At 44.8% G+C, this 21,714-nt stretch overlaps 1 protein-coding gene across 3 annotated transcripts in view; it reads left to right on the plus strand.

The window, feature by feature from the left end:
- The window catches only part of aatkb (apoptosis-associated tyrosine kinase b), a 78,917-nt gene that overhangs the window by 53,983 nt on the left and 3,220 nt on the right, over nt 1-21,714 (plus strand). For 2 of the 3 annotated variants that reach the window (XM_033611501.2, XM_078163503.1), the window contains 10 exons: nt 9,627-9,706; nt 10,218-10,336; nt 10,619-10,706; nt 11,994-12,127; nt 12,913-12,997; nt 13,897-14,018; nt 14,260-14,409; nt 15,163-18,607; nt 20,785-20,914; nt 21,043-21,252. In XM_033611501.2, coding sequence (XP_033467392.2) covers nt 9,627-9,706; nt 10,218-10,336; nt 10,619-10,706; nt 11,994-12,127; nt 12,913-12,997; nt 13,897-14,018; nt 14,260-14,409; nt 15,163-18,607; nt 20,785-20,914; nt 21,043-21,252 — 4,563 coding nt within the window. Of the gene's footprint in view, nt 1-8,357; nt 8,711-9,626; nt 9,707-10,217; nt 10,337-10,618; nt 10,707-11,993; nt 12,128-12,912; nt 12,998-13,896; nt 14,019-14,259; nt 14,410-15,162; nt 18,608-20,784; nt 20,915-21,042; nt 21,253-21,714 lie in introns of those variants that run through there. The other variant, XM_078163504.1, reaches the window with a different exon arrangement.

Below are 21,714 nucleotides of genomic sequence, written 5' to 3' on the forward strand. Positions count from 1 at the left end.
TTGTGTATTAATGGTCCTGGTTGTGTATTAATGGTCCTGGTTGTGTGTTAATGGTCCTTGTTGTGTGTTAAAGGTCCTAGTTGTGTGTTAATGGTCCTGGTTGTGTGTTAATGGTCCTGATTGTGTATTAATGGTCCTGGTTGTGTATTTATGGTCCTGGTTGTGTATTTATGGTCCTCGCTGTGTATTAATGGTCCTGGTTGTGTGTTAATGGTCCTGGTTGTGTGTTAAAGGTCCTAGTTGTGTATTTGTGGTCCTAGTTGTGTGTTAATGGTCCTGGTTGTGTATTAATGGTCCTGATTGTATATTAATGGTCCTGGTTGTGTGTTAATGGTCCTGGTTGTGTATTAATGGTCCTGGTTGTGTATTAATGGTCCTAGTTGTGTATTAATGGTCCTGATTGTGTGTTAATGGTCCTGGTTGTGTGTTAAAGGTCCTAGTTGTGTATTTGTGGTCCTAGTTGTGTGTTAATGGTCCTGGTTGTGTATTAATGGTCCTGGTTGTGTATTAATGGTCCTAGTTGTGTATTTGTGGTCCTAGTTGTGTGTTAATGGTCCTGGTTGTGTATTTATGGTCCTGGTTGTGTATTTATGGTCCTCGTTGTGTATTAATGGTCCTGGTTGTGTGTTAAAGGTCCTAGTTGTGTATTTGTGGTCCTAGTTGTGTGTTAATGGTCCTGGTTGTGTGTTAAAGGTCCTAGTTGTGTGTTAATGGTCCTGGTTGTGTATTTAAGGTCCTAGTTGTGTGTTAATGGTCCTGGTTGTGTATTAATGGTCCTGGTTGTGTATTAATGGTCCTGGTTGTGTGTTAAAGGTCCTAGTTGTGTGTTAATGGTCCTGGTTGTGTGTTAATGGTCCTGATTGTGTATTAATGGTCCTGGTTGTGTATTTATGGTCCTGGTTGTGTATTTATGGTCCTCGCTGTGTATTAATGGTCCTGGTTGTGTGTTAATGGTCCTGGTTGTGTGTTAAAGGTCCTAGTTGTGTATTTGTGGTCCTAGTTGTGTGTTAATGGTCCTGGTTGTGTATTAATGGTCCTGATTGTATATTAATGGTCCTGGTTGTGTGTTAATGGTCCTGGTTGTGTATTAATGGTCCTAGTTGTGTATTAATGGTCCTGATTGTGTGTTAATGGTCCTGGTTGTGTGTTAAAGGTCCTAGTTGTGTATTTGTGGTCCTAGTTGTGTGTTAATGGTCCTGGTTGTGTATTAATGGTCCTGGTTGTGTATTAATGGTCCTAGTTGTGTATTTGTGGTCCTAGTTGTGTGTTAATGGTCCTGGTTGTGTATTTATGGTCCTGGTTGTGTATTTATGGTCCTCGTTGTGTATTAATGGTCCTGGTTGTGTGTTAAAGGTCCTAGTTGTGTATTTGTGGTCCTAGTTGTGTGTTAATGGTCCTGGTTGTGTGTTAAAGGTCCTAGTTGTGTGTTAATGGTCCTGGTTGTGTATTTATGGTCCTAGTTGTGTGTTAATGGTCTTGGTTGTGTATTTATGGTCCTGGTTGTGTATTAATGGTCCTAGTTGTGTATTAATAGTCCTAGTTGTGTATTAATGGTCCTAGGTGTGTGTTAATGGTCCTAGTTGTGTATTAATGGTCCTAGTTGTGTATTAATGGTCCTGGTTGTGTGTTAATGGTCCTAGTTGTGTGTTAATGGTCCTAGTTGTGTATTAATGGTCCTAGTTGTGTGTTAATGGTCCTGGTTGTGTGTTAATAGTCCTGGTTGTGTATTAATGGTCCTAGTTGTGTATTTGTGGTCCTAGTTGTGTGTTAATGGTCCTAGTTGTGTGTTAATGGTCCTGGTTGTGTGTTAATAGTCCTGGTTGTGTATTAATGGTCCTAGTTGTGTATTTGTGGTCCTAGTTGTGTGTTAATGGTCCTAGTTGTGTATTAATGGTCCTAGTTGTGTATTAATGGTCCTAGTTGTGTATTAATGGCCCTGGTTGTGTATTAATGGTCCTAGTTGTGTATTTGTGGTCCTAGTTGTGTGTTAATGGTCCTAGTTGTGTGTTAATGGTCCTAGTTGTGTATTAATGGCCCTGGTTGTGTGTTAATGGTCCTAGTTGTGTGTTAATAGTCCTGGTTGTGTATTAATGGTCCTAGTTGTGTATTTGTGGTCCTAGTTGTGTGTTAATGGTCCTGGTTGTGTATTAATGGTCCTAGTTGTGTATTTGTGGTCCTAGTTGTGTGTTAATGGTCCTAGTTGTGTGTTAATGGTCCTAGTTGTGTATTAATGGCCCTGGTTGTGTGTTAATGGTCCTAGTTGTGTGTTAATAGTCCTGGTTGTGTATTAATGGTCCTAGTTGTGTATTTGTGGTCCTAGTTGTGTGTTAATGGCCCTGGTTGTGTGTTAATGGTCCTAGTTGTGTGTTAATAGTCCTGGTTGTGTATTAATGGTCCTAGTTGTGTATTTGTGGTCCTAGTTGTGTGTTAATGGTCCTGGTTGTGTGTTAATAGTCCTGGTTGTGTATTAATGGTCCTAGTTGTGTATTTGTGGTCCTAGTTGTGTGTTAATGGTCCTGGTTGTGTGTTAATAGTCCTGGTTGTGTATTAATGGTCCTAGTTGTGTATTTGTGGTCCTAGTTGTGTGTTAATGGTCCTGGTTGCGTAGTATTGGTCCTGTTTGTGTATTAATGGTCCTGGTTGTGTATTAATGGTCCTAGTTGTGTATTAATGGTCCTGGTTGTGTATCAGTGTTCCTTGTTGTGTGTTAATGGTCCTGGTTGCGTAGTTGTGGTCGTGGTTGTGTATCAGTGGTCCTGGTTGTGTATTAATGGTCCTTGTTGTGTGTTAATGGTCCTGGTTGTGTATTAATGGTCCTTGTTGTGTGTTAATGGTCCTGGTTGTGTATTTGTGGTCGTGGTTGTGTATCAGTGTTCCTTGTTGTGTGTTAATGGTCCTGGTTGTGTATTAATCGTCCTGGTTGTGTATTTGTGGTCGTGGTTGTGTATCAGTGTTCCTTGTTGTGTGTTAATGGTCCTGGTTGCGTAATTGTGGTCCTGGTTGTGTGTCAATGGTCCTGGTTGTGTGTCAATGGTCATCTGTTTTGTAAAAAGATGAACGTCAACAGGACATACTTGTAATTCTTTACACAAAAAAAAGTAGTTACAGATTATTTTACGAAGGTTATTGGTCTGGCCCATCTGAGATAAACTGAGATGTGCATGACTCATGAACTAAAATGAGTTTCACGCCCCAGATGTAAACAGATGTTTGGATACAGCTTTGCGATTGTTAACCCTTTAACGTTCAGCTCAGCTGTTTGGTACAGCACGTTTTCAATCACTGGATCTTAATGAAAAATGTGTTGGACTTAACTCAGCCTGACTGAGCTGTCTCTACCATCCGGTTTAGGTCTGTTATCCAAAAAAAACCACAGTCACTAGATGTCTCTGTGTCTTTAAACAGTCCGCCTTTTCAGTTAATCTCTTACAGGAAGTTAGTTACAAGTAAGACACAAAGTTTCTTCATGGATTCAACATGCAGGCTCAGTCCCTGATAGGCGGTTATTCTGCGGTGCAGTTTTTTCTTTACAGTGTCTGTGTTGTGTGATTTGAGTGAACTGGCCCTTTAACATGTGCTCTGTCATGTGTGAATAACAGAAACCAGATGGTGTTACAGTAGATTAATTACTGCACCTTCAGGACGACCTCACCCTCTGACATCATCAGGGGAAATACATTTTTTTTTTCAGGAGGTTCCATCACACACTTCTGTCGCTGACTAATTCATTTTTATAATAATCATTCTGATCTGAGCTGACTGTGTTTATCACGACTTGGTCTCCGACAACTTTATCCGTGCTCCACGTCCTCACACAGCTGCAGCTCAGAGCGCTCTGCAGGGTGATTCAGTGTTAACAGAACCACATATTCAACAGAGTGAAGTGCAGGAGAGCAGAGAGAGCGCTAGCTGCACGTCTCACATTTCACATCTCTGATGATTCCTGAGAGCTCAGGTCCATGTGGACTTCAGCAGCTCTGGTTCCTCTCAGCCGACGTTCCCATCTCCTCCGTCTTCCTGCGGCGCAGTGAGGCCGTCCAAAGACTGTGAGGAGAGGTGGAGTTCCTGTTGAGACCGTTGGCTCAGAGCGAGGCTCAGTCCCCGTGCAGGACCCGCCCTGATGCAGCTGCTCTCTGCTGCAGCCTCAAATCACTGGGAAGACTAATGGAGCTCACACCCACTCAGCTCACATAGGACACGTGAACCGCTGCACACACAGAGCACATACATGTGTTTCTCTCACATACATCAACTCCTCACTCCTCACTCCTCACTCATCACCACTGCACAACAGGAACAACAAACATTATCAGTGAGTTTAAATGAAGCACCACAGCTCAGCAGCTCAGCACAGAGCGCACTGGAGGAAGAGCATGATGGGAATTCCATCATGGATCTGAGTGATTTAGCCGCTGTGCATTTCACTAAAGACTTCCTGGATATGACAGCAGCGATGAAGCGAGACGCATTCTTCAGAGAGACGACCAGACAGTCCTGTCGATGGAAACTGAGTTAGTGTGCTGGCTGTGAAGAAGCCAGCAGGTTAATGGAGGAGTTTTCACTTTGTCACAGTGGGAAAAATACAAAGCACCGATATCATTCTGCCGCCGCTGCACTTCCTCCAAATTAATGATTCTAATAATAGAAACATGCAGCGACAGACGACACCCCAGTCACCAGAGCACATGATGGCACTGTATGTTTCTGAAAACCACAGATACCTTTGTATTTTATTATGAAGCAGATACACGAAACTTTACATTTTAACAACCCTCAAGTTACCGTGTGGTTATATTAAATCACCTGGTAAAATACAACAGGATACGACACACATTCTCGCTCCGACCTCGTCACATGTCCACGTTTGGTCATGGACTTTCCACATCCACATATGACGTCCAAGGTACCCTGGGTGTGTTGGCTGTTGATGTTCTGGGACGCCGTGTCAACTTCAGCCTGTTACATGCATTGTCTGTTTTAAAAACACACTTCTGTTTTCACAGGAAATGTACAGTTTGCATACAAATTTTCAAAAAATTTCAAAATAAAAGCACAAAACAAAAAAAATTCAAAATAAAAGCACAAAACAAAAAAAATTCAAAATAAAAGCACTACGTCGATACAACACCGTGAAATTACTTGTTTTTGTCTTTTTTTCAACAACAGACACATGGTTACGTTTAGGACAAAAGAACAGGGTTTGGCTTTACAATCTTACAGGAAGTGAACACCAGCCTCCTGGGTGAAAGTCTGTGGTTGTTGGACCCATCCACCACCCCTCCTGCCCGCCCTACTCAGACTTCCGCCACCTTACCTTTTGTTGTTGTCCCACCATAATACCACCAGGCATCGTTAAACAGTAACAGTGACCGGCTCGTATCATGGTGACATGAAAGAACGTCTTTTTTCAGCAGTGTCAGACACTAAAGTCACCGACCAGGCGCCAGTTTTCGATGACTTCACAGTAGCTATGTTTCCATCCAAAAGTGATTCGAATCATTGGGAAATGAGCATTAAAAGAAATATGAATCCTGTGTGTTTCCATTAGATGTACGGACTTTGGTGAAAACTACGAACTCGCGCAAGTTTTCCGCAGAACCGGAAACAAAACAAGTCTCGCATTCTTCTTCTTCTACGTTTTCTGGCAGTTGGCAACCAGCTTGTAAATGCATTACCGCCTTCCCAACCCGGAGTGTGGATATCATCATGGAGAGAGGTGCGCTACGTCAGACTTAATTTGAACATAACTGTTTCCATCCCCCGTTTTGCGAATCAACATTTTTTCAAATCAACCAAAACCCGGCTAAAACGAGCGTATTTTAGTTTGTGCAAATCAGGGGATTTTAATTCGAATTTTGGCATTTCCATCATAATTTTCCGATGCGACACTTCTAGATGCGCATCTAAACAGGCTGATGGAAACATGGCTAGTGAGACTGGCGTTGGAAATGCAGCAATGAGTCACTACAAAACAACCAGTTTTGTTGTTTGTTGTTTTTGAACAGCGGTCTGCAGCTCACAGCTTATTCAGTGAATCGGCTACACATTTTTACAGCTAGAGAATTTAAGACACACTTCAGGTCTACAACGATGATAAATGAAAATGAAAATGTTAAAAAAAAAATAACCGTTATTCATTTCCATATAATTTTTTTTATCAAGAGGGGAGAAAGTGACACATGTGGCTCCAGAGCTGCAGGCTGAACTAGACAGTGTAACGTTAGCTACATTAGCTGTGTTAGCTACGTTAGCTACATTAGCCGTGTTAGCTACTTTAGCTACAGTAGCTGTGTTAGCTACATTAGCTGTGTTAGCTACATTATCTGTGTTAGCTACGTTAGCTACATTATCTGTGTTAGCTACGTTAGCTAAGCAGTACATGTTAACTTCTGAGCAGTGAGAACACAGGTTCTTCCTGATGTTGTCAGAAGTCATGTTGTGTAGAGAGCAACATTGGGCCCGTTACTAAAACAAACGTTATTATTCATTTCCCACTAGCCTCTTAAAACGTAATATTATCACCTTTAATCAAGATTTGATTGATTAACTATTCACATTATGTTCAGAGTAGTTAATCAACAGTTGCTATTGTTTCGGCTGAGAGAAAACAAACCAGCAGTAAGAACCAAACTTCACTGTGTTACAACAAGAGGCTGTCGGTCTGTGGAATAAATGATGAGCTGACTTTATCCAAACAAAAAAAAACTCTTCAGAAACAAACACTGAATGGTTACGAGCCGGACCAGTTAATTTATACCTGGTTATTTCTTGTTTATGGACTGCTTGATGGTTTTGGTTAATCTTTTCTGAATATTTTGTTCTTGTTCTGTCCAGAAGGGTCGATTTGTTGAAGCCAGGGGTTGAAAACCTGCTGTTTCGGAGCCATATGTGGCTCTTTAGCTTCGATCTCAACAGTGGCTCTGTGGCTTTGACCAAAAAATCACATGAAAATGAATAATGGTTATTTATCTATTTTTAACACTTCCATTCTTACTTATCATAGTTGTAGGCCTGAAGAAATTCTTACATTCTCCAACTGTAAAAACGTGTAGCCTAAAAAAGTTTTAGCATTTTGTCTACTGAACTGTGCATCACATGTCTACGGCCTGGAGATTTCTTCTCTAAATTTTGCCAAACCTCAGCAGCAGTGGCTGCAGTAGTCTTGAGCCTTATCTTGGCTAGCGACGGCTTCAAAATCCATAAAAGTAAAAGTCTTAGTGGAAAATACAGAATTTAATAGTGTGAAGATAGATTTCTTTGCTTTCACCACCAATGCTGCCAAGTTAAAGTTCCTAATAATCATTAACAGCAAACACATTTAGACTCAATTAGTTACCAAAAGGCTCAGATATGTTTTGTGGCTCCAGGCAGATTTTTGGTCAAACATGGATCTTTTGATAGTTCAGGTTGCCGACCCCTGCTTAAAGCCGACCCAGATAAATATCACGGACACTGAGGGCTGTGGGGGTAGGACCAGAAAAGTTTTAACTTCGTACTCTTTTTGAACAGGAACTATATGATTTGAGTTGCTCTTTTGTTGCCGAGGATCCTGTTTGTTTATTTAAAGAGTTAGGCGTTATATTACTTTTCTGTTACACCCCACTAAACAAGTAATGGTGTCCTGTTTGGAGCCGCTGAATGTGAGAGTTTCTGTCTTCAGCTTGATGCTTTGTGACGTTTATGCACTACGATTATGAAAATGAATCAGAGGATGTGACTGATTGTTGAATTTTAAATCAGTGGAAGGGGGCCAACAAAAGTTAAACTATAACTAGCTATTTGTTTTGGGGGTATTTTATTAGTAATTAGTTACTCTTCTCATCACTGGAGAGAGTAATGTGATTACTGTGACATGTTCAGCAGTGACAGACAGTGAAGGTGAGAACAGACAGCGTGTATAAGAACATGCTCATACACAGTAACGCTGACTTGTTTACTTCCTCAACTTCGTCTTTGGGAGTTTTTTCCCCCAGAATGCATCAGCCTCCCCTCACTGTTCCAGCAGCAGTATGAATGTTTGAGGTTAACGTGATGGCGTAGGTGGAACCCGTCGCTTGTTGTTCCCTGGTGTGTCATGGAGCAGGTGGATAATGGTCCCAGTGTGTGTGTACTAACTGGTCCTAACTGGTGCCACGCTGCCCTGAGCAGACAGACAATGGTGGTTATTCTGCTCCGGGCCGCAGAGAGCGTGAGTGGGTGTAAGAAACGAGCAGCCTGGGGACAGAGACAGGGGCGTCCAATATGGCCTCCACACAGTGACAGGACTGTGTGGCAGTCTGGAGGGGGACGACAGCACCACAAAGATCCGTCTGTCTGCCAGTACAGACACAATCTGAGTGTCATCGTGGGACGGGGGAGGGGGGGCGTCATCGTCAGTCCCGTTTCATTTGGCTGAGCTGGGACGGCCGGGTGTGTTCATCTGGGGATGCTGACAGAGATGCGTCAGGACGGTCAGACAGAACGGTGCCAAAGCCGGCTTGATATAGAACAGGAGTGGAGTTATGTCTGTTTGGAGCGTGGACGGCGTCCTCTGGCTTGTTGGGATGTCCCACTTTAGAGAGGGTTAATAACAATCAATGGGACGGAGGATGGACTCTACAGTAACCTCTTAAGAACCTGGACACGGTGCATCTCGTCACTGTGATCCGTCTCATTCTTTATACAAGTGACACTGTTTCTTCTGTCCGCCATTTTGGACCTGACAGCACCTGTGAGTACGACCTGGTCCCACCATCATATTTGACATGAACAAAATCAGTCATCTGTTATCGATGACCTATTTCAAGAACAACTTTTGGCACAAACGCCCATTTGAACTCAAGGATGAACTGATTAGATTTTGGTGGTCAAAGGTCAGATGTCAAGGTGAAAGGTCACTGTGACCTTGCAGCGGTCTCATTCTCGTGAACGCGATTTCTCTAGAACACCTTGAGGAAATTTCCTAAAATTTGGCACAAACACCCACTTTGAGTCGAGGATAAATTGATTTAGTCAGACATCTCAGGTTTTAAATGTTTATTTCGACAGCAGGATATACTGTAAAACTTTTGTTAGTAGCCCCTGGGCTAATATTTGCTTAAATCGCTGAAGTCAACAGGCCTTTATTTGGGACAGGCCTTTAATTCCTTTCACGCAAAACTGTTGCTCAGCAAAGATCAGGAAATAAACCAGTATGAATATTACTTGTGTAAAAATGAGGCTTCAGATAATATATCAGTTATGAATCATTTATTTGATCTAATCGTCGTACATGTGCTAATTTAGGAATCATTCCTGTGGGTCGTAGTCAGAGGTCTGAACATACAGCTCCTGTGGTCGTGTGGGTCGGACGACTTGTTGCATCTTTGCAGACTGTTTACAAATGTGAGCTGTCGGTCAGAGCAGCCATTGATTTCCATCCATTTTCTAATGTATGAAAATCGATTAGCATTGCTAATTGAGTCTGAGTGATGTCATCCATCAGAGTGATCCTCAATCCTGCAGTAATGCTTTGTAACGCAGCTCAATCACAATCCTCTCCTCTCCTCCTCTTCCTCCTCCTCCACCTAGAACCACCACATCCTCATCATCATTTAGAGCCTGATGATGAAGGATCTAACACTCTTCCTCCTCCTCTCTTTCTCCAGTCCAGCTCCTGAAGTCGGCAGACGTCGGCCGTCACAGTCTTCTGTACCTGAAGGAGATCGGGAATGGCTGGTTCGGGAAGGTAAGCCTCCTCTGACACCTCCGTCTTCATCACTTCCTGCTGCTGGTTGTGACGGTCGCCGTAGCTTCCTGCCGGTTAGATGAAAGGCAAACACACATCAGGGCTGTTAGAGTTAAAGATGGCCGACGCGCTGACACGTTACCTGTGATCCAGGTGTCTGTGATGTCAACACGTCTCGCAGGTGGACATATGTTGTGAATCACTTCCTGTTTTTACTCTCAGATAACATGTTGTTGTCGTTCTCTCCCTCTCTGTCTCCGTCCACTCATCAACATCCATGCGTCCTCTCCATCCTTGTTTACCTTGACTGGGTATGTCCATCTGTACGTCTGTCTGTCTTTGGATTGTCCTCCCTGACTTCCTGCATGTCTGTCTGTCTGTCCGTCTGTCTGTCTGTGTCTGTGTAATGGTCACTCCCACTCCATGCTCTGTGGCTTTGTTTGTGTCTGTCTTTCCATCCGTCTGTCTGTCTTCTCTGTGCGTATATGTCTCTGTCTGTCCTCTGTTTCAGGTTCTGCTCGGGGAGGTGAACGCAGGTCTCAGCACCACCCAGGTGGTGGTGAAGGAGCTGAAAGCCAGCAGCAGCGTGCAGGACCAGATGCACTTCCTGGAGGAAGCTCGGCCTTTCCGGTACTTAATAATTTATAGTATATTTTCACAAATACTGCTGATACTATCACTGTTGGCTAGTTTTTTATGTTTTATATATTTTTTATATTTTAAATTTAAGATTTTGAACCTTGCTGTGAGTTCGTTCTTGTATTAAATGTTCTCTGGTTTTCATGTAGTTTTATTTTCACCAAACATTTCCTCCTCCTCGAACTTTGTACTGAAACTGCTGCACAGAAATTTACCTCAGGATTAATAAAGTTCTATCTTATCTCATGCTCCTCTTCCTCTTCTCCTCCTCAGAGCCCTGCAGCACCCGGCCCTCCTGCAGTGTTTGGCTCAGTGTACTGAGGTCACTCCGTACCTGCTGGTGATGGAGTTCTGTCCTCTGGTGAGTCTCCGAACCTGCTGAGGGTTTAAAGAGATTATCACAGATTAACACCTGAAACACACACACACACACACACACACACACACACTCACGGTCCTGATGATGATCACTGCTCTTCACTAATTATCAGTTTCTGTTTGTCACCACAGGAAGTGAAATCTGACTCTAGTGTTTAACAGATGTTCACAAGAGGTCTGATCTGATTGGATCAAATCTTAAAATGAGTCGTTCAAAAAGGTCAAAGGTCAGCTTGACTGTGACATCATCATCATGTTTTAACGTCATATCTCAGGAACAGAAGGGGAGACATTTGGTCAGATACTGAATTGGTGACTCTAATCTTGAAACTGTGCTGATTGTATAGATCTGCTGTGTGTGAAGCATCCATGTTTTCACTGACATGGATGGAGACTGTCAGAGACACTGGACTGGTGGGCGGAGTCATACAACCACCGGGCAGTAATACTAGTTTATGGTAAAATCAGATATCTGTAATAACAGAGCAAACGCTCTCAGGTGATCAGTGCGATCCGCCTCTTTGCTACGACTTCTCTCTTCTGTTGTGCAGCGCCCGCCATCGATGACACGTCTGGATTATAATGTCTCTGATCAACCTGTAGAAAACAAGATCTTTGAACAGAACCGGCTCAGGAACCAGAGCTGATCTGGTGTAAAAGGTTTATCAGGGTTGATTCGAGGCTAAACCACATTTGGTTCATGAAGTGTATGAAAATAATCCTCAGTGTGAGACTCTCTGACCTCCACTCTGCCTGACACCCTGTTTCTCATTCGGCACATTAAATGAATTAAAAACGTCTCATAATTTGAACTTTATTGGATTGTTTTGTTAATGACTTCTGGCAGTAAAATCATTCTTGGCCGCTGCTGTAAATATTTGGCAGGTGAGCTCAGAGTTTTCAGTCCTGCTACAGTTGTAGGTCTCAGACCGCAGCCTTAAACGCTCCATCAGCTCCGACAGCAGTGAGTAGATTTAACTCTGACATTTATTCATCAGAGAATGAAGAGCTGGCCTCCACCACTGCTCATCCATCAGGTTTTAATTCACTCCACTGTGTAAGTGACGTAAATCTGTGACAGCTCAGTTCTTCACAGTAACATTTAATTTCAGAATTGTCCAGAAACAAGCAGAGGCCCCTCTGATTGGTCTGTTCCTCCCAAACAGTTCAGTATAAACTGAGGACACAGAGTTGATGTGAATCACAGTGACAGGACTGCCCTCTGCTGGCTGGAGGCTGTAACACTCAGACATTTGATGTGTGTGTGCAGGGCGATGTGAAGGGTTACCTCCGGAGCTGCAGGACTGCAGAGACCATGACCCCAGAGCCCCTGATCCTCCAGAGGATGGCCTGTGACATCGCCGCAGGACTCCTGCACATGCACAAACACAACTTCACACACAGGTAGGAACCGATGTCTGACGTCACACCTGTCTAGCCTCCCGGCCACAGTCAGACAGCGTGTCTCTGTGAGCAGTGCGACCTGCCCTCGGCCTCTTGGTTTCTTCCTGGAACAATATCCTGGTGCTGCCTGAGTGCTCCTCACAGACTCCAGCATCAGTGATTTTGTTGCAGGCGGTGACCTTCGTCTCCGGACCAGCTGACGCCTCCTGTCAGTCAGAGGCAGCAGTGACCATGAGTGTGATGAGCATGTGACCATGAGCATGTGCTTTCAGACAGATGAATTATATCGTCTCATTGTCAGTGAGTGTTTTTACATTAACTCTGGCCCTGCTGTGACGCTCCTGCTCCTGTTGTGTATGTTTAGAACTGATGAAGAGCTGTAGCAGCTGTTAAAAAAGAATAAAGACATTAAAAAAGAAAAACAGGGACAAGACAGACAGAACAGTAAGAACACTGAGGAAACATGACAAGCATGTATGAATAAATAAAATAGTTGGATGCTCATATATATGCTCATAGTTTAAAGTGCTTAGGAATTTGAGCATATATATGAGCATCCAACTGTTTTATCTATTTATACATGCTTGTCATGTTTCCTCAATGTTCTTACAGTTCTGTCTTGTCCCTGTTTTTCTTTTTTAATGTTTTGTATTTATTGTTTTTAATGCTATACAGTAGGCTGTATAACAATGGAATGTGTAATGGTGACCACATGAATTTCCCACTTGTGGGATAATAAAGTTTACCTTTACCTTGACCTCCTCCTCCTCCTTCTCTGTAACCAGTGACCTGGCTCTGAGGAACTGCCTTCTGACGGCTGACGTCTCAGTGAAGATCGGAGATTATGGTCTGGCTCAGAGCAAATACAAGGTCTGTTTATCAGAAAGTCAAACATGTAAAACATAAACAGTTTGATTTTACAGGAAAATCATTTGTCCTCAGTATTTAGAAAAAGAAATAAATAACACAGAAGCAACTGATCCTTGTTCAGTTTGTCTGTAGAGCTGCGTAACAACACCAGGAGCTAAAGAGTAACTGAGTGGATGAATGAGTTACCCAGGTATGACGGAGGCTGACGAACACACCCAGGGAAAAAGAAATTACAGATTACAAGAACAAAGTTGTAATAATATGATAATAAAGTTGTTATGTAATGTGAATAAAGTCAAACTATTTCAAGAAAAAAGTCATAATATTCTGTGAATAAACTCATGAATTTGTGCGAAAACAGTCAGTAAAATTACAACTGTAATCTTGTAATATTAAGATTCTTTTTCTTGTAAAATTTTGTGTAATGTTCTGATTTTTTTTTCTTGAAAAAGTATATCTTTATTGTCACTAAATTACTACATTATTCTGTGAATTTACAATTTTTTTCTTATAAAATTACATTATTTGCATAATGTTATAACTGTTTTTCTTGTAACATTTTTTTTCTCATTCATTTTTTATCTAATATTACGATTTTATTCTCAAATCTCAGATTATTATTTCCCCCTTCATGTAGCCCTACTCCTCCGTCCTACTACAAACATCCTTTACTCTCCTGAAAGAGTTTCTACAGATCATTTAAATCCTCTGAGCATTTTTCACTTGTTTTTAATTATGTTTAATTTAAAAGTTTTTAGAAATTGATCACAATGGAACAAATAAATTAGTTATCAACTTTCAAAAAGTAATTTTTGTTTTGTTGATGTTTTTTTAATTGTGCAGCTGATGTTATTACTGATGGTCTTCTGTCCCTCTCTGTCCTCTCTGTCCTCTCTCAGGACGATTACTTTGTGACATCAGATCAGGTGTACGTGCCGCTGCGTTGGATTGCTCCAGAGCTGGTGGACGAGGTGCACGGAAACCTGCTGGTGGCGGACCAGACCCAACACAGCAACATGTGGTACGACACACACACTCTCACACTCTCTCACACACACACACACACACACACACACACACACACATTTATGAGCATAAAATGGATCTCAGATCAGGGCTTTTCAGGAGGACTGAGTTTATCAGTTGAGAGGAAAAAACGGATCTAAATAAAGTCTCTGTCCCCGGAGGAAATGACACTGACTTGTTGCATTTACACTTCCTGTGTTGGATCATCACAGTGTTCATGACTTCCTGTGTCTCAGGTCTCTGGGCGTGACGATCTGGGAGCTGTTTGAGTTGGGGAACCAGCCGTACAGACACTACTCAGACAGACAGGTCCTGACCTACGCTGTGAGGGAGCAGCAGCTGCGACTGCCCAAACCGCTGCTCAAAGTACCGCTGGCTGAACGCTGGTGAGAAAAAACCACCACACGTCTTTACTCAACAGACAAACACAATATTCAGAGCAACGTGTTCACTTCTTTGTCACTGTGATGTTTGTCTTGATGGTTTTGTTTCCCTGTAACGGGGATGCCATGTTTCTCTTCCGACAATAGCGAAGGCATGACCCGCCCTACTCTTCCTCTGATTGGCCAGAACTCTTTGCCTTCGTTGGTAGACAGCAGTATTTAACAAGTTCAGTTGTGGCCAGCAGCAGCTATTTGTGACACCACTAGCCACAACCAAACTTGTCAAAAAACGGAGTTGTATCACACCGCCATGAAAGGTGCCTCTGTACGTCGGTATCTGACACAGAATTCATTGACTAGGCGTCGGTATTTGACATGCTGGGAGGCATTCAGGGCGCTCCTAAAAAAACAGGAAGTGCATAGAGCAGAAAAACTGTAGACCTTCAGCAGCGTATGAAACACGTCACTTACTGAAAAGCATCACAAAAAGCCGCCACAGGCTGCTAAAACACGCCGTGTCTTGATGAGGCCAAAGGCAGAGTAGGGTGGGTCACGCCTTCACCATCCTTGGAAAAATAAACTTACGTTGTGGACATACTAGAGACATTTTGTCAAGCTGTCTGTCTTTAATTAAATTATATTTTTTACCATTTGAGCAGAATGGAGCACATTAAATGATTGCACCAAAAACATCTGGTGGGATTTCATCTTCTCTTTCTGTCTGTCTGTCTGTCTGTCTGTGCTCGGGCTCCTCAGGTATGAGGTGATGCAGTTCTGTTGGCTCCAGCCTGATCAGAGACCCAATGCAGAGGAAGTCCACCTGCTGCTCAGCTACCTGTGTGCGAAGGGGGCCAGTGAGGCCGAAGAGGACTTTGAGAGGCGATGGAACTCCCTGCGTCCCAACACCGGATTCAACAGCCATCGCGGTGCCTCGGTATTGTCACGAGACCACCCCTCATCAACCTCCTCCTCGTTCCCTCTCCTCGAGCAGTTTTCATCTGGTGACGGCTACCACTCAGAGTCCGGGGACGATATCCTGACAGTCACTGAGACCAGCCACGGCCTCAACTTTGAGTACAAGTGGGAGCAAGCCAGGGCGGAGCAGTCGTATCGAGCCCCAGACTCGTCCAGCACCCTGGGTCAGGTCAGCCATCACTGTCAGGAAGCATTTTACCCACCAGGGGGCATCGTGGGAGGCTGCCCCATGGAGAGCCTCAGCCACGGATTGTCCCCTTCATACTACCAATCAAAACATCTCCATGCTCCAGGCATACTTCCTGTCCTCAGCGCCCACAGCCCCTCAGTAAGCAGTGAATACTACATCCGCATCGAAGAGCCAGTAGACTGTAACATGGACCCGGACTACACCATGTGCTCCTACAGCCCAGACTACCAGGGCAGCAGTGGGAGCTTTCTGACTGGGAGTGCCGACTCAGGCGAGTGCATGGCCTGCCCGTCACAGGCTAAGAACATGGGTCCCTATTGGTCAGCAGACATCCATAAGTCCGACATGTACGACTCAAATGAGTCCAGTCCTGCGATCTCCCTGACGATGGAGCCCCTCTTAGGGCAGGTGTTGGACAGCAGCCCACTGCGACCCTGGGAGTCCAGTCACTACGTGTCCTATAAAGACAGAGATGGCGGTTACTACTACGAGCACTCGCCACCGTTGGGAATCGATCACTATCTGATTGGAGCTGAGACTGCCAGTGAGCGCCATCAGGAAAGCTGGGGGTCAAGGAGTCTGCGTCAGGCCTTGGGCGAGTTGGAGAACCCACTGGGTATTTCCCCAGCTGTGAACAGTGCACCTCAACAGGCCTACAGAGACACGTACCTGGACACAAGTCAGACTTCCATCATCGGAAAGAACGTGACAGGGGGCTACTACGACATGATGGGCTCCCTGAGGAAGACGATGCCCAACCACACCAGGCACCACAGCCACTCTGTCAGTATCAACATGGAGACACAGGGGGCGCTCTTCATCGGGCACAGAGACAGCGACACAGAGGAGGAAGAGGAAGAGGACATATTTGTTGAGAGACACACCTGCAACACTTGGCCTTCAAAACACCGCCACAGCAGCGTGGGTCACCACAGACGCGCCAGCCACAGCTGCAGACAGGACGCATACGTGGATTTCCACTACACAATGCCGAGTACAGACATCGAGGATTCGTGGCCGGAGGAGCACAGCCTGGCCTTCCACACTCTACCCAAACCCATCGACTATCTTGAACCCCACCAGGCCAAAGATAACAGTGTCTGCCTCAGTCTGAGTAAACACCATGCCATGGTGCCCTCAGACAGCTGCAACGCTTACATCTACATGTGCCATGAGGGCGAGACTCAGGTGCCGGCGCCTGGAGAGTGCTGCCACTCGCACTTTGTTGACCCACTCACAGGCTTGCTGGTCAGAAACAACAGCTACAGTCACAGCTACAGTCACAGCAGCTACATCAGCGATAAGGCCATTGACATCCCGAGCAATGATGAGATGATCAACCTATCACCGGCTCCGGGGGGCCCCATTGTGGCCAAAACGGCCCTGATAAAGACTGAGGAGAGCAGAGAGCAGTATGTTGATCTAATAACTGATGATTCACTCTTCAAAGACAAGAGGGATGATGTAATCAAAGAAAAACCAATCAAACCCACAGACCCTAAAACAGAGGAAGTGACCCTGACCACAGCCGCAACCACTCCACCTCCTGCCGATAACACGCACGTGATGGTGGCCCTCACAGATCAGCAGTTGGAGCTGAGTCACACAGGCGACAGCGGGGTTGACCGAGGAGGCTCCAGCGTGAGCCTCGCCGACATCCTTGACTGCAGCGACGAGGACGAGGATGATGACATCACGGACAATATCACTGACGTTACCTCAGGCATCTTTGCGGACGAGTCCAGCGAGCTGAACGCGTCTCCGGCCTTCAAGTCTCTACAGAAGCAGGTAGGAACTCCTGATTCCATGGACTCCATGGATCTGCCATCTGCAGCCGGGTCCTGTGAAGGCTTCAGTCCTGCATCCTCCCACCCGTCCAGCTCACCTAAAGCTATGGACAGTGGCTACGACACAGAAAATAATGAGAGCCCTGAGTTTGTACCCAAAGAGCCTCATGAACCCCGGGAACAACCTCTGGGGAAGTCCGCCCTCGATACAAGCCTGGAGGAGGACAAGAAGCTGGAGGAGCCTGGAGGTGAAGTGGTGACCACAGAGGATGAACCCTCACAGACAGAAGACCACATCCTTCTACCACTGAGCGATAAGACTCCGTACAGAGACTCTGCCTACTTCTCAGACTATGAGAATGAAAGGCAGAGTAGGGACGAAGATGATGTTGAGAAGAAGGGTGAGAAGAGGAAGAACGAGGAGGAGGAGGAGGAGGAGGAGGAACTAAATGACTCTGTGGTGAGCAAAGACATAAAACTTGATATGAAACACATATCAGCAGAAGCAGAATCCTCTTCTCTACCAGACACAGAAGAGTGTGACCAGGACGATGTGCTGGGACTTCCTCTGGAGTCCTCCGACACTGCTTCGTTAACAGAGGGGGGGCTGGACGAATGGCCGTCACAGGAAGAGAGCTCGTCGTTAGGAGACTGGGCAGCAGAGGTGGTGGGAGCCATGGAAGAAGCCCTCGGTGCCCTGAATGGAGACTGTACCTCTAATGTCGAGGTAGAGGAGGAGGAAGCAGAAGGTCAAGATTCATCAGAAACAACAGAAGAGTCAGAAATCAAGACGGCTCCAAACCGGCCATCGGGGATATCTGGTGAACTCACACACTCTTTACCCAAAGACGAGGTGGCCTTACAGCAAACAGCAAACACCAGGAGGTTTTCTTCTTCCTCTCCGCCACCTCCATCCACCCCTCCCCCTCCGCTCCCTGCAGCAGAGGGCCGAGGGTCACCAGCTGATGGGGAAGAGGCGGACGAGGAGGACGGCGACACCGAAGACAGCGACGAGTCGGATGAAGAGCTGCGGACCTACAGCGTGCAGGAACAGAGCGGAGGGGAGGACAGCGAGGACGAGTGCCACCCGGTGCCCATCGTGGTGAGTGACGACAGCGAAGCTCACAAACTTCGCAGCCTCCTGAAGATGCCGACGCTGCTGACAGTGGAGACCCTGGAGGAGGAGCTGGATCGCAAGAAGAAGACGGTGTCTTTTTTCGATGATGTCACCGTTTATCTGTTTGATCAGGTGAGTTGCAGCGAGCATTTACTCATTGTTTTAACCTTCTTTAAAATGCATCAGGTTTAGTTCTGGCCTCATTAGACAAACATCCCATAATAACCTCTGAGTACTTTGTAATTCAAGTGTTCTGAGAGAGTTCTATGTAGTTTTCTCAGAGGTTAGAAACATACTCGAGCTGAGAGGAGAGTGAATATTGGACTAATGTCGGGTTCAGACTGCACGATATCAGTTTGATTGCGACGCAACATCGTACGGTGTTGGCTTGGAGCATGAATGATAATGAGTGTCGTATGTGTTAACCATCGTTTCATCTCATGTAGTGTGTCATAGTAGACGACAACCGACGCTGCGTCTGGGACACCTCACTACGTCTCAACAGAAAGTCTAGCATGTTTGATTTTCTTTTTGTCATCTACGACTTCTCCTGTCACAGCCGTCACTTTGACCAATAGGAACACAGAGCGACCTGCTGCCATGGAAACTGTACGACAACAACAGTGCAGCCTTTTAGATATTTCCTGTAGGGACGTTAGCACACAGAGTAAAAAGGAAACAGCAGAGCACTTTATCAACCCGCTGAGTACTGCCATTAGCATCAAGCTAGCAGACAATGTTCTTTCTTCATAATGGAGGATATAAAGGAGTAAAATTCACAGATAGTGTCTGGGCCTTTACTCAGCACAGCTGCAGAGGCTACCAGCTGCATTTCAAACACACTACACTAGAAATAGGTCGTTATTTCGTCGTCATTTTAACCCTGATAAATTTAATGCATCACGCCGTCATTTCAAACTCAATACTTCCTGTATCTGTTTCAAATTAAAAGCCCCTTATAACTTCAGCTGAGAGAATCCCTGCATTTTCTAAAAAGGTTTTTAGTGTGAAACATTTGCAGGAACTTCCTGTGGAGGATTCAGCAATGAGCTCCGCCCATGTGGTGACACTTTTTACGTTACTACAACAACATTTCGGCTGGCACATGAACAGACACAGTGACTGAAACAAAAGTAATAATAATAAAAAACAGGACAAGAATAACCCGATGACATCACACATGTCGTGAAGACGACCAGCAATGATTGTTCGTGGACTATCATGTAGTCTGTCATGTCTGTCGGCCAAGTCACGGCAAGTTTTTATGACTCCACAATCCCCTAATCTGACACAGAGACTGTAGGAACAGACAAACATGTTGTGTGGTGTGAACCCTGTGTAACATTCATCAGGTGGGAAACAGGACTCCGAATAAATGCTAATTTCGCAGAATGAAGTTTGCTTATATGTTAGCTGTAAAAATATAAAGTAGGACTGTCATTTACTTTTATAATTTTGATTAAGTGCTGATTTTCAATAGTTTATTGCGATTAATCTCATTATTAATCGCTTGTATAAAATTACACTATTTTGTGTTTCATTACACTTTTGAAGTTTGTTAACAAGGTGAAGAAATTCTTACCAGAGTGTTTGGATTGAGGATCAAATGAATGCAAAGAAACTGACTTTATGATTTTGACTTTTAGATTTATTTCTATTAAATCAGTGCTGTGTTGCTACAACACTGTGGTCTGAAATTAAGAGGACATGCCAACCTGAGGACGTCCCTCAGCCCTGAGTCTTCCACCATGTGGACTGGTCTGCAGTCAGTTTCCTCCCATCTGTCAGCGCTGTAGTTACATTTAGTTTCATCCACAGGTCTGTGGTGATTCACTGACCACAAAATAGCTTTGTGCTGTCTTTGGTGAATCAGTGGTGATGGCGTGGTTGCTCGCCAACATCAGTCTGATCAGCTGCTCCTGTGAGCTCAGCTTATGGACTTGGACACAAGGTGCAGATTACTGCTGACTGTCAGCTGAGCTGTGTGAGAGTATTTAAAGTGAAAGGAGACGTTCAGAAGCTCAGTGGTGTCTTATTTTCCATCACTGCAGCAGCAGGAAGCAGGAAGATGCTACGGCAGCTTTACTACAAGTACGGGTGTGTCGAAGGGACAAAATAGCAGCACGCAAAAAAAGAAAATAAAGCTAACGTCCGGACCGTAATCCTAATGCTTACAGCCCTAATATAAACCAGTGAAATGTGGCTGTGTGTGTCTCTGCTTACACAGCTTAACACACCCGGCTCAGATCAAACATTCAGTCGATCTTAAAAGTGATGTTTCATTTTCTCTGTCTGAACTTCACCACCAGGAAAGCCCGACCAAGGAGCTGGCTGAGCACGGCTTCAGTTTAGGAGCTGAGGGTCAAAGTTCACGGAACAAATCCCAGGAAAGACTCAACGCGTCAGATGACTCTTCAGATGGGAACATCTCAGAGGAGAGTGCGTACAACAACACGTCTCTGTATTTAAATAAAGATCTGATCAGTCGGCTCGTTTCAGCATCAAGAACTCACCTGATCCTCAAATATCAGATATACCTTTTTAAAAATATGTCCTGTTATCTGCAGGTGCAGGGTACGAGTGGGAAGACGACTTCCCTCTGCTCCCTCTGCCAACGTCCTCAGTGGCGTCTGACTCCCCTCCACCCCCCCGCTCCGTCCCCAAAGCTCCGGACCCCAAACCAGCTGTCCGGTTCTCCCGCTTCACTGTCTCCCCCTCCAACGTGTCCCGTTTCTCCATCACCCACATCTCTGACTCTGACATGGACTCTGCAGGAGGTGAGTCGCCTCGACACAACAACTCAAACTGATCACAGACACAAGGTTTGGTTAGGGGCGAGATTTCACTGACACACAGAAAGATCTAGTTTTCTGAGATTCAGATCAAATTTCCCACCAAATTGAAAGTGGTTCCTACATCAGTGTTTGCAAAGAAAACCAGATCAGTGTGTCTTTATCTCTGTAGGTGAAAGGACTCCCTGACACTGTTCAGCTGATTTCATCTCTTAGTTCATGAGTCTGACACCTTTTCATCGTCTGTCACTATTAAAGAGCACAAAACACAAAACATGTGGAGCTTTTTTCCCAAACAGAATATAAACGAACCCAGGAGTCGACTTTACTGTAGATGAGTTTATTCTGGCTGAAACACCTCCTTAATGTGTATTGGCTCCTTCTCGTCTCTGGAGTCACTGATTTAATGAGATTAATTTAAACTGCCTGTGTTGGTCCTCACAGCGC

The sequence above is a fragment of the Epinephelus lanceolatus genome, chromosome 21 (assembly GCF_041903045.1).
Source record: "Epinephelus lanceolatus isolate andai-2023 chromosome 21, ASM4190304v1, whole genome shotgun sequence".
NCBI lineage: Eukaryota > Metazoa > Chordata > Actinopteri > Perciformes > Serranidae > Epinephelus > Epinephelus lanceolatus.